This window comes from Pipra filicauda, unplaced genomic scaffold (genome assembly GCF_003945595.2).
Source record: "Pipra filicauda isolate LSUMZ 115617 unplaced genomic scaffold, ASM394559v2 scaffold127_size2900866_pilon, whole genome shotgun sequence".
NCBI lineage: Eukaryota > Metazoa > Chordata > Aves > Passeriformes > Pipridae > Pipra > Pipra filicauda.
In genome coordinates, this window is record NW_024103740.1 from 2,143,477 (window position 1) to 2,156,354 (window position 12,878).

Below are 12,878 nucleotides of genomic sequence, written 5' to 3' on the forward strand. Positions count from 1 at the left end.
GACGACATCTCTGTCTCTGTAAGCTTTTCAGACTAGTATTTTATATCAGATTGTCAGTTCTTCAAGTCTGTCTAGCCCATGACCTGTTTTTGAAAGTGTCTAGTAGCATCTACTAAGGGAACCTACAGGAAACACTAATGTATAATGATGCTTCTTGGCTTTCAGCTGCAGGTGATCTAAATACATCCTTCAAGAAAGCTTGTGTATGGACCATAGTACTTAATAAAATAAATGGACCAATCCTTAGGAATTTAATTTTTTAATAAATCTTTACTTTTTGGCCTTTGTAACTTCATGTGACAGTGAGTTCCACAGTTACCTGTTAGCTGAATGTCTTAGAGCTTGCAGCTGATCTGCAGGTGATACTGAGCAAAATTCAGTCATTCTGAATTCATTTTCTTGCTGTCTATGAGATGATGGAGTTGGTAAGTTCTGAAGAATTTGTTGTCAGTATAGTCTTTTCTAATAAGGAAACAGTTCCCTGCCTTAGCACCTTTTTAATCTTTTTGTCCCTTTGGAAATGGGAAGATCAGGACTGTATTCCAGGTATAAATGCACAACAGCTATATAAATGATACAATGACACCTCAGTTTTCCATTACTCTCCTAATGATTCTTATAATTGCCTTGCCTTTTCGACAGCTGTTTAGGATGTCGTTTTCAGGAAACCGTCTATAATGACTCCAAAATCTTTCATGAGTGTAAATAGCCTATTTAGAGCTTATCTTTCTGCGCTTATAGCAAGGGCTGTTTCTTTCCCCACATGCCTTACTAATATTAGAGTTCATCTGCTGCTTTATTGCTCAGAATCATGAGATCCATCTGTGATGCTTTGCACTCGTGTTCCAGACTAGTCTGCAAACATTGTCACCTCCCAGCTCATCATAAGGACATGTCTCTGCAAAACCTTAAGGAATGCAGTAGTTCTTTTGCTCCACTGTGAAAACTTTTTATTCCCACTCCTTTCCCTGCCCACCCCATCTTTTATTGTTATGTATCCTCGTGAGGACTTTCCTCCTTATCTTCTGTCAGCTTAGTTGCTTAAAGAGCCTTTTCTATAAGGAACACTTAAATATTTTTTTAAATCCAGATATTTGTATTAACTGAGTTACTTTTAAACATAAACTTGGTGATTCTTTGGAAAACTTGAGAAACTTCTGAGGAATGATTTCTCTCTGCAAATACCATATTGACTCTTTAGCCTTGTATCGTGTTTTTCCATATGGCTGTTCATTTGATTTTTTTTTTTTCACCTCATAATAACAAGGAGAAACCTAGTATTTACCTATAGCATTTCTTATTTCAAAATTTCCAGTATTTCTAGTGGAGCTTTCTTTAGAGACTCCTGCTGATGTGTTACCTCATAATCTTTAGGGATTATGTGGAATGCGGAGAGGCAGGCTGAAATTTGTGGTGGTTTTTGGGGGGGTAGTGATGGTGTGTGTTGCATTTACTGACTACAACTTAAGAATAAAATATCTTGTGTCCTGGCTCATCCTGTGTCATCTCCCTGTACACATCTTCCCTTCCACTTACGCCTCTGTGTGCTGTTGGAAGTACTAAGGCCTTGCTAACAACCTCTGCTCGAGCTATGCCTAAAACTGGCTCTAGCAGCCTTCATCCACATAACTAGCTTTTTGTCTGCAGCTAATTCATAGTATGAATTAACATAGTACATTCCAGTTCACCAAGCAGCAGGGCATTCATTTTCTGATATCAACTTTGTTACTTCAAATAATTCTTTGTAGTTTCTGGACTGGAAGTGATGTGCAGATAATTTTAAGATGGAGAATAATGTTCAGTAGTTCAAGGGAAATCCACATTTCAACAATGTGGCAGAACTCTCACAGTGACCTCATTAATGTGAGGAGAAGGTGTTTCATATGTTTGCAACGCTTGGTTGTCAAAACAGTAATGGATTAATTTCTTTAACAGAAAAACTAAGGCAACGAAACCCCCACAATTGCTTCCCATTAATTTTTTTGTGCTGGAGTACAAGGCTTCATTGAATTACCAGCATCTGTCAGATGTGGAAGCAAAATCTTCAGAGTATTAAATTAGGTTTGACAGTGTTGTGAGACATGACAGTGGTGTGGAATGCAGAAGGCTGTGTATGGTCCCTGGTTTTGTCCTTTGGGTGGACTTAGCCTGGTGTAATTGTACCCGGGTCTAAAAATAGTTTGGGTAGGTATGTCAAGCTCGCTCCCTTTTGCTCTTTGAAGGTGGACTTAAGGAGCTTAATTGTTTTCCCATCTCTAATGGCTTTGTTCCTTCTTGAATTTTTGCCTGCCTGAAATCCTAAATTTGTCCAGTTTAATTGGCTATCACAGATGCAGCAAATACAATGCAAGCTGAATTTTTATGTCTATAGAGATTGATATATAGGAATATATGGAGGTAAATAAAGTTGTTTGTAGGTATAATTAAATGTGTGTGTACATGTGCCCTCATGAATATTGTCAACAGCAAAACATCCACCACCAATATCACTTGCTTTTCCTTGTGTAGTAGAGTATTTCTGGAAGTGCTGACTTGGTTATCCAAGACTGTTAGTTTTTGTAGCCTGAAGGTCAGCATGTATGCTTGGGGGAAAGATTTATAGGATTATGGTCAACCAAAATGAGGGAGCTGCTGTGAAAGGATAAATGTAGCGAAGCATGAAGTATGTTATGTTCGGAGCACTGCACAAGACATTAACAGCAGTCTGGGAAGGCTTCATCATGATGATTTGTTGTAGTGCACAGGCTGCTCTCCCCTTATCCAGTTTAACAGGGGGTCACTTTAGAAGCAGTGTTGTACTTTAGGCAGATAAGGAAACAGCATCTTTTGTCAGAAGAAGCCTTTTTTACCTTTTTTTTTTTTTTTAAATCAAGAACATAACATCATTGTGGTTTTTGATGCTTTTTTAGTGGTTCCTTATATCTTTTGGAAGCCAGGAAAAGCGGTGTAGGGTTTTGTTTTAAAACATCTCTACAGTAATAGCTTTAAAAATTGACTTTTAAAGATACAGAGAAAGCACCATTGCATAACCTTGTAATTAAGGTAGTTCAGAATTAAACACTGATGCTCATTTCATACTTCTTAAGAAAATAGCGGGTCTGTGACACCCTGTTTAGTGAACTTCTTCTTCAAACTCAGAGCATGTGATGCATACTGACGCCTCCCTGCAAGTAAATAGGGTGGTAGTGTTTGGAGGACAAGTAGCTTTCTGCAGTCTGTAGTAAAAACCTTCACATGAATATGCATTTATTTTTGCTTTTTATGAAGCACATATATCTTGGATAAATGTGGTTTTAGTGTTCCAGCATAAAGCCATTTTGTGGTTAGCACAGATTGGCAGGACTTGTAGCAAAATGAACATATTTTCCTTTGCCAGGACTAGTGGATGTACCAAAGTAAAATACAACTGTTTTGTGCTTTATTGCTTTTTTGACTTGCCTTGTTGCACTGGGGGGAAAGCAGGAGGAAAAAGGCAAGAAACAAGGATTAAAAGTGTGGGGCAAGAGCCCCCCAGTCTTTCCTTTGTGCTGGGACAGTGACAGTATGCGGGGTTTGCAGGGTGACTCTGTGGCAGTGGGCAGGGACAGCAGCCACATGAAGACAGCCCAGGGGCAGCTGCTCTGTGACTGCCGTGGGTAGGGAAGAAAAAGACGGAAGCGCAGCGGGAAGCGCAGCAGAACTTGTGGCAGCCCAGGCAGGGCCTGGTGAGCCCTCTGTGGGGAGGGCAGGTCTCTCCTCATTCCAGCAGCACTCACCTGCAGAGGAGCCGGGCATGCTGCTCTTCCCAGCCCGTTAATGAGGGAGCTCCTGGCTCTGGAGCTGCCCAGCCAGATGAGAAGGCAGTTCCCATTCACAGCAACGGCAGGAGGGCCAGAAAAGTAAATTGAATCAAATTTCAGTTTTTCAAAGTGAAGATAAGAGGGTTTGGGTTTGCATTAGGGCAGAAGTTTAGAGGAGAATGTGTAGGACTGTGATTGCTGGGAGAGCAGTAAATTAGGGTGAGGTATTAGCAGCTCTTTCACTGTGCAGACTGATTGCTGCTCAGGTCATTCTTGTCCTGCCTTCTGAAGTTATTTCATAACAGGAGTGTTCTCTGCACAGACATGGGTACTTTGGTATGCAGACTGTTCTCTGAGGCACATTTTTCGTTTGTCTGGTCACATGTTTTTATTGTATGGTGATGTGGGACATGCACTTTTATTTTTTTTTCTGCCGAGACAACTGTGGAAGTGACAGCGATTCATTTACTTGTGCTAGAATGAACATCTGCTGCTACTTTCCTTCCTCTAATAAAGCTTAGAGAAAGATTACTTACCTTCTTTTGGGTTGGCCGTCTAAACTTTTATGTTGTTTGAAATAAATAAAAAACATTCTTTCACCTCAAAATAAATGTGCAGAATAAAAGGAGGTACGATGTGTGACAGAAGGGGTCTGTGTTCTAAGCACTGAAAAGTTCAGAAAGGCTTGAGCCCTCATGTGCTGAAAAGAAATAAGAGTCAGAAGAACTACAGTTTTTCCAAAGCACATGTTTCCCTGGTATTCCTCATAAGCTTAAATTAGATATCAGTTGGTACTATATTTAGCAAATTTTCTTGGAGTCTCAAATGAATTTTTCCAGAGCAAGCTGCACTCCTGGAAATGTCCATGCCTGCCTGTCAGTGGTATCTCCATCCCAGCCATGTAACACCTCTTTGCTTTCACCAAGAACTCTCTTTTCTCCTTGATAAAATCTGATTTCATGGCCTTGGTACCTGTTCCTGTAAAATAAAGACATGGCATTAATTCAGAAGGATGCTTTGAAGTATATGGCTAAACAACTCAAGTGAGATGTGGATACTTGGATATTCTGAAATGTAGCCAAGAAAGTGCAAAACAATGTTGCTGTCAGAAATTTTTTGTGAACTCAGCATATGTAGGGGGTCATCTAGTGTAAGAGGGAAAATATTGTTGCTTTTAATTTGTGAATATTAATAACCCAAGGAATAGATGTTCTAGTGTTTGGAATTTTTATTTTTGTAAGATTAGAGACATACTAAAGAGTTATGAAAAACTTCTTACTAGCTATTTTGCCAAGGCCACAGTGGTGGATGGTTTCTCTGATTCCAGTATTGTGATTCTTGGAAAGAAGTCTTTTATCTAGGTAACTAGCAATACCTCAGGTTCTGGTACTATATTAATATTTTACTTTTAAGTATTATAAATAATTAGAGAAATGAAGATGTCAGTACTTCCTTATAACTTTAACAGCCTTTTGTGAATGAATTGGTAAAGAAGATAGCACAAACCTTTTTTTCCCCCCTTTGGATTCCCCATCCTCTTGGCATAAGCACTTCTTTAGATAAGTCAATTTTGATCATGTGCTAATTTCTTTATTATATATTATTAGTATATATTATTATATTAATATTATTTATTATTATATATGCATTATATATGTATTATATGTGAAATGATGGTGTCTCCTTATTTCACAAAAGGGAAGAGTTCTAATTTCAAAAGTCTTGAGTGAGGCAGGAATTTCTTTTGAAGAAACAGCATCACTTGAATTACCACAGATTTTGACTGCTGAGTCTTGAGTTTTTTTGCAGTTAAGCACAGGTTCATTTTCTGTAATCTGTTGGAATCAAACTCAGAGCAATCATTGGGCCACAGGCACGACTGCCATCGTGGCTGAAGTGATAATACAGCAACTCTGTTTTTGTTTTGTAGCTGATGCTTTTTTCAAAGCTGCAGTGAGCCTTGTTCCTGAAGTGCCAAAAATGATCAGTGTAGATGGAAAGATGCGACCTTCTGATGCCTTCCTCCTGGAATTCCTTTGTAATTTTTTTTCCACGTTATTAGTTGTTCCGGTAAGTTGTGTGTGCATGAACAGCACATGGGCTGGTAGACTATTTTGACTTTCCTGTTGAAAAATTTAGAGTAGACTTGGGCTTTTGGAGTGGCAGATACAGTGATTAGTTTTCTATGAGCAAGGTGAACTGATTTGGTCATTGGCTGCAAAATCACTTACCCCAGTGGAAAATGGGGAGGCAGAACCTGTGAAGGAGGAGGTGCCTCAGTAGCACCTTGCACTTAACTAGATTGGGGTAGAATGAAATCCACTGTCATTTAATTGTGTAAACATCAATTACTGTTTTATTACCTAAGCACTCAAAAAAATCTAATACCTTAGCAGGGGAAAAATACAGAGCTCTAGTTTCTATTAGTTTCAGTTACTTTGTTATAGGCTGCCTAGTCATTTGAGTGAAAACAATATTTAGAAGATGTGTTTTGGCATAACCTTCTTCCCATGATGAATATTTCACAAAGTACTACCGTTCTACACCCTTCCAATTTTTAACTAATTGTCAAATTGAGAGAGAGAGGGAGAGATAATTTTCCTTCCAATATTTTCAGCTATAGGTAAAAGATGAGGGAAAATTGTAAATTAATCTGGAAGACTAGAAAAAGAAAAGTTTGAGGTATATTCATTTGTTCTTGTAAAAAGTAGGTTGTTCCTCCTCACTGAAACATTCCTAATAGTTTTCTCCTTCCTTTTTAATTTGACCATGTTTGGTGAAGCAGCCCAGTGTGGTGCTGTCCAAATCCTCCTCATCAGAGCAGTGCATTCTCCTTATTCCAGCGGACCCCTCAGATTCAGTAATGAAGAATAACTTGCAATGAGATGCCAGGATTCAGAAATTAGCTTCTGTAATTTTTTCTTCTATTTACTTTACTGAAGATCAGAAGGAAATGTCCTCAGTGGACTGTAATTTGTCCTATGTGTGTTGGTATCACTGCACCACCTGCCAGCTGGAAATGAGCTTGGTGCAGCGTTAAAGCTGCTTGCAAAAACTCCCAGCTTATGTAAAGCAGACATCTTTCTACTTCTTTCATGTTAAAAGATTGTTGATTTTCTGTAACTCTGACTTCCCAGTGTAGGTGTTCTTCTGAAACTCATAATTATGTGTTATATACTACAGCTTACTGACATGATTTTATTAAAAAAATCTACCCAGTGTTTAATTTTAGAGGCTTAGCTGTTAAGAAGCTGACACTTAATTTTATACTACTTCCCTGTGACTAGAAAACAAAACATTTCAAAACTTCGTGGAGGCTGCCTAGTTCAAGTTCTGATTATGGGTCAAATGGACATTTTAGATGGAAACTGGAACAAATTTTTAAAAGGATTCGCAGGAAGCATACTTGAGAAAAGTAGCTGGCAGCTTTAATTATACTGTAGTTTTGCTTTTATAGAGCTTATATTGTGACTCTAAACCACTGAATGACTGCAGATAATCCTGTTTTCGGGGGGTTGTTGTGGTGTTGGTTCTGACCCATCTTTTTTCTTTTCTGTAGGACCACCCAGAGCAAGGAGTGTTGTTTCTTGTGCGAGGATTACTAAATGTGATCCAGGATTATACTTGGGAGGATAACAGCGATGACAAAGTCAGGATTTATACTAATGTTTTGCATCTGCTGTCTGCAATGACTCAAGAAGCATATATCTACCATGTAGATAAAGGTAACTCCTGAGGGGGCTCTGGGTCCTGGCGTTCCCACCATGCAATTTGTAGTATTGTGTGACCACTGTACCTCGTCAATGAAGATCAGTGGTAGTCAGACTTACAGAATGGGTTATTTTTCTATCCAGTTCCAGGTATTGTAACTTAAAATAATCACAGGAGGTGGCTCCTGAACAGATGCACAGTCTGTTCTTTAAAGTGAATCTGTGCAGAGTGGGTTACTTAGTTTGCTCCTGGTAATGGTGGTGCAAATGCTTGTAACTGTGAACTATTCAAGTAAATATTAGAACTTTAAAAATATGGAGAGGTTTTTTTTAGTCTTAAGTATCAACTTGATTTATACTTATCATTGGTGTTTCATTCACATTTATTAACAACTCCAGTTTTCAGAATGTAAAGCCTAGTCTCCATTATTTAAATGATGTATTTGCTGCTTCGAAGACAGGCTTTCAGTTTTGGAAATTGTGGTGATAATTTATAAAAATCTTCAGAATAGCTAGAAAATTCTAAAGATTTTATGTTTTATAAAATAGCCATCATCTTTTTTTGCAATAGTATTTTTATATGCTTTAAAATTTGAGTATTTGTCTTCTGATTATAGATTACTAAATTAAGATAGAGTAATAATTGAGTCTTTTAAAGCATACTGGAAGATTAGTGAGTCAGAGACCAAGCTACTTTGATTTTTTCTTTTAGTTGCACAGGGCTTTCACAGAGAGGCAGACTGGAATATATTCTGCAGTTCTTCTGGTGAATAGTCTGTCAGAGTTACCACCCATGACAAAATATCTCTTGCAGTTAGCAGCACAGAAAATAGCTGTCAGTTGAACTACTACTCTGCAGTAAATCTGCTCTTCAAATTCTGTAAGGAAGTGTGGTTTAGCTGCTTTTTCTTTCACTCAGTTTTTTATATGACAAAAATAGCTGCATAATCCTAAAATGAGAAATTGGAATTATAATGGAGATTATAATGGAGACAAGCATGGAAATATAAATTGTAATTTTTACCCTGTAGTAGGATGATGCACCATGTACCTTAGCTTCTTAAAATCAAGTTTACTTGGAAACAGGGGATCATCTTTTATCTTTTGTTCTTTCTGATTTACCTAGACTACACTTAAATCTACGAATTTCTTGTAACCTATTTCATAGTAAAATACAAATAAAACTATTTGGCCTAGTCCTGCTGCCATTGAAGATAATGGCCATACTCTTCTAAAGTGATGGGGGCACTGTCTTTGTGGAAAAACTGAAAATTCACACTATATGTTGTTTTGCATTAAGTCTAGCAGGTATTTTCAAGCCTGGCTACATCCAGGAATACAGGACTGGCTTTAAGCTAGAAGATTCTTTTCAGTGTTTTGTTCCTAAAATCAAAAGCACGTAGTTGGCAACTGAGTGGTAGGCACCTAAACAACATTGTTCTGTTTGTGTTTCATGGAGGAGGGTCATTTTATAACTTCCACATGTGGTCTTCTGTCAATAGCTGGTGTTTTCAGTAGCAAACAAATGCATAGCTCTTTAGCCAGACCTAAGCTTGAATTCATCTCTGCAGTTGATTCCAATGATGCCTTGTATGGTGGAGACTCCAAGTTCCTGGCTGAAATTAATAAGCTGTGTGAAACAGTGATAGCACAGATCCTGGATCATCTGAAAACCCTTGGAAAAGAAGAGGTATGTTCTTACTCAGCTTGATTCAATACAAACCCAAAAGTAATTTGAAGAAACACCATCTTTGACCAGGCACTGGTCTTTTTGAAAGCTCCAGGAGCCTTTTAACAGGAGGAAATCGGGTAATTTTACTTATTTAAAAAGTGAGTTTGTCACATAGGCAGGCTCGTGGTGGAGGCACCTAATGATGTGAAGCAGATGATGCCACAGTTATAATCCATGTTTAAGATGCAGGCAGAAGTTTCCTGCTCAGCTCTGTGCTGCCAGGGGTGGGTCACTGAGCTGACAGGCAGCAGAGGCTACTCTGGCACACCGTGGTATTGATTGTGGCCGTGCACCAAGGAGTGACTGTGCTGCAGTACAGAGTGATCACTGCAGAGCAGCACTCTGCACTGAGAGTGAGCTTAGAGTGAGCTTTAATTAACTGGCTTGAGTCCTGCTGTAGTCTGGTTTTGGAAATGTGATGCTCTTTGGGGTTAGAGGCAACTTTAAATTAACCAGCTTGAGTCCTGGTGTAATTTGGGCATGGAAATATGATGGTTGGTGTAGGATAACTTTTTTCTTGTGAGTCTTTCTGACTATAATGAGCTCTGTGATGATGATATTGCAGTTATTGGCCTAAGATAGAATTGGAGACAGTGCCACAGTCACTCCTTTGATGGCAGTATGGTCATACCTAAAATCTGCCCCATGTCCATCCTTCTGTTGTTTCCTCTTGGCTCTCAACTTTGTAAATCACAGAATCATGAAATGCTCTGGGTTGGAAGCTCCAACCCCCCTGCCATGGGCAGGGAATAAACCATATTTTCTTGCCAGCTGAGTTAGCAGTTACCTGAAATGTCCAATTCTGTGAAGAGCAAAGTGAGAATTCGCAGTTAGTCTATTCCTGAGTAAAATGCAATGAAAGCCACCTATAATTAGTAAAAGTTTCAGACCCCAGACACTAGGATGAAGTCAGGAGAGAGGTACAGAGGGAGGAAAAAGGTGTTTTGTCTTTACCCTGATTTTAGTATATTTGTTCAATATTAAATAAAGAAAACTCCAGCCAGCTTATTGGATTTCTTGATTGGAGTTGAGAGGCTCTGAGGGATCAAATATGGCTTAATGGATTGTATGTGAAAGGCAGGTGACTAATGCTGTCAGTCTTACTGAAATAAGGAGAACTCACTGTTCTGTTACTGTACCTGCTTCTGAGATTGAACCCCTCCACAGCTTCCTAATCACCCCTTACTGGACAGCTTCTATTGATGGAAATCTTATGGCTTGTAGCCTGGAATGGGAGGGCAGGGGATGATTGATTGGATGGAATTTTTTAGATAGCCTGTTTGCACAGTAGCCCGTAGCGTTTGCCAATACAAAATGTGTTAAGTGATACATATTGGGAGGACACTGTGCTAAGTTTAGCTTTTTCTCTGCTTTTGCTATCCTATTTGTCCTTCCTTGAGCAATTGTAGAGATGGAAGATGAATAAATCCTTTGCCCAAATGCCTCTGCATCATTGTGCAGAACACCACAGTGAATGGTAGTTCTTTTTCAGAGCAGTAACAGCAGAAAACAACCATTCTAGCCCAGCTAAGAATGTCCAAGCAGGTCTTGGAAGGAGATTTTTAAGTTTTCAGGACCGTGGGTTGTATATTAAGGGTTTTTTTTGCATCTGACTCCTATATGGAATAAATCCATGGTTTCTGAAAAGGCTTTTTTTATTGTTTTCTGCTTTCAAGCATAATACTTTGAGTAATGGGATCCTGTGTTACTTCACTGAAGCCGTCGTTGCATAGAAAACTGGATTTAAAGCTAAGCAGCACGGATATAGGTCCTTGCCCTGCCTTTGCCCCTGCAGCCTTGGATTTACTCCTCTCTCCATCCTTACTTACAAAGGGGGAGCGTTTGTTTTGCATTGTTGAGTAAAAGTCCTTGAGAGATTTAGATTAGAACTGTTTTTTAAGAATGAATAGTTGTTTGAGGAAGCTGTTGTTGCTGAAGAAGTAGAAGTGGTGAGAATACTGTCAGAGATCTCTAATTGTGCTGAAGTAGAACTGGTCATAAAATCACTGTGGTATTTGGATTGCTTTAGTGCTGGTGACCTTTTATTATTCATCTTCTTGGCTGCTCATTTAAATGAACAAGCATCTGATGATTTTGCGTTTTTATTGGTCCATTTCCTTTAAAAGCTATAAAGGAAAATAAATTTTTCTCACAATAAAATCCTTTCAAAAAAATGGCAATTTGGAAGAGAACAATGCATCTTATTGTTAACACAGCGTGGTCTTTTCACAGTATTAGAGAATGCTTCATTTATGTGACAGTGTTGGAATGGAAATTTTCAATTCTGGACAGTTCTGTAAAGTTCAAGCTGTTTCTGGTCATGAGAGTAGCAGTGAATCCTCTCTGTGTGTGGGGAAGACTGGTCTTATGCTCCAGGTTTTGTAGAAATGTAAATACTTTGCTTCTTGCTACTCAGTAATAAATATATGTTTTATTCAAACATGACTTTTGATCCAAATTATCAGGAGCATGTTGTTGTGCCCGTGGCAGTGCCATGTTAGGGTGGCAGTCTTCACATGTACTGCAAGGTAGATACTGGAGTTTTTATAGTAAGTATCAAAAATGGAGCAGGAGAAATGCTCTTGAGGCTTCTTCTTTCAACACAACTGATTTTTAATTTTATATAAACTCATAACAACTTCAGTTGATTTCACATGTGCTTGAATACTTGACTAGAAGCAGAGTTGGACATAGTTCTCTGTGTGGGGGTGTGTTTTAAATTGAGAAGAGGTAGAATTTTTGAAACAGAATGTTACATGACCTATTGTATGAAAGACTATGCTTTTTTTCTGTTATGCTATATGAAATTTGGACATTACTCTGCTCTTTGGTGGAGGGGTGAGAACACAAGGGGGTCACCTTCTGGCATGATGTAGTTTGTTCTTTGTTTCATTGTCATCAGCATTATTCCAAGGATTATGGAAAATGTGCTGCCTAGAAGGCTGGCAGTTCTTTTTGGTGTGGGAATTGCTAGTCCCATGATGTGTGTGGTTGCCAAATAGCTGAGCTGTTGCTTTCTCCTTGCTGCCTGTGAATACCCTATGAGCTGGGCTGCCACCCACAACTCAATCTTGCCAGGCTTGGCAGTGTGCTGGCACGGATGCATCCCTGGGGTTGGAGGTCAGTGCCATGTTACACAAACATTCCTGTTCATCATCATGGAAGCCTTGCCTGACAGTCCTTGCTCATTTTCTGTTGTGGTGGGATTTCCTGCATACCTGAGCCTGCCTCTCTCTCCACTTGCTGTTGTGTAAGTGAGGACTAGGTGTCAAAATCCTGTCTGTTATACCTGCCCCAACACAACGGCAGTTAGTGTGCCTCTCATTCTCTTAGCTTGTTTCTGAGTCCTTTTTGAAGGATGATCCTTTTTGAAGTACCTGTGTTTCAAATTTTTCATCCTTATTTTGAAGAGTAGATTTTGTTGCCTGGAAAACCTCGCTAGTCAATACTCAGACTGGAGAACTGCTGCTTTTGCATTCTGCCCAGTAACTGAACTGCCTCACTTCTTGTGAGGAAACCTCTAAGCAATTCCCAGGAACCTCTTTGAAGTTTGTATTAGATGGTCAATGGGAAAAAAAATGAGGTAATAGAGGTTATGTTGTTAATCCAGGATACATGGTGATGTGGCAGGGTGCCTTATGAATAATGTGGCAAAAC

At 39.1% G+C, this 12,878-nt stretch overlaps 1 protein-coding gene across 1 annotated transcript in view; it reads left to right on the forward strand.

The window, feature by feature from the left end:
• Nucleotides 1–12,878, forward strand: part of VPS35L (VPS35 endosomal protein sorting factor like) — a 50,346-nt gene that overhangs the window by 34,307 nt on the left and 3,161 nt on the right. The window contains 3 exon segments of the mRNA XM_027743947.1: nucleotides 5,710–5,849; nucleotides 7,339–7,504; nucleotides 9,061–9,179. Of these exon segments, the coding sequence (XP_027599748.1) occupies nucleotides 5,710–5,849; nucleotides 7,339–7,504; nucleotides 9,061–9,179 (425 nt within the window).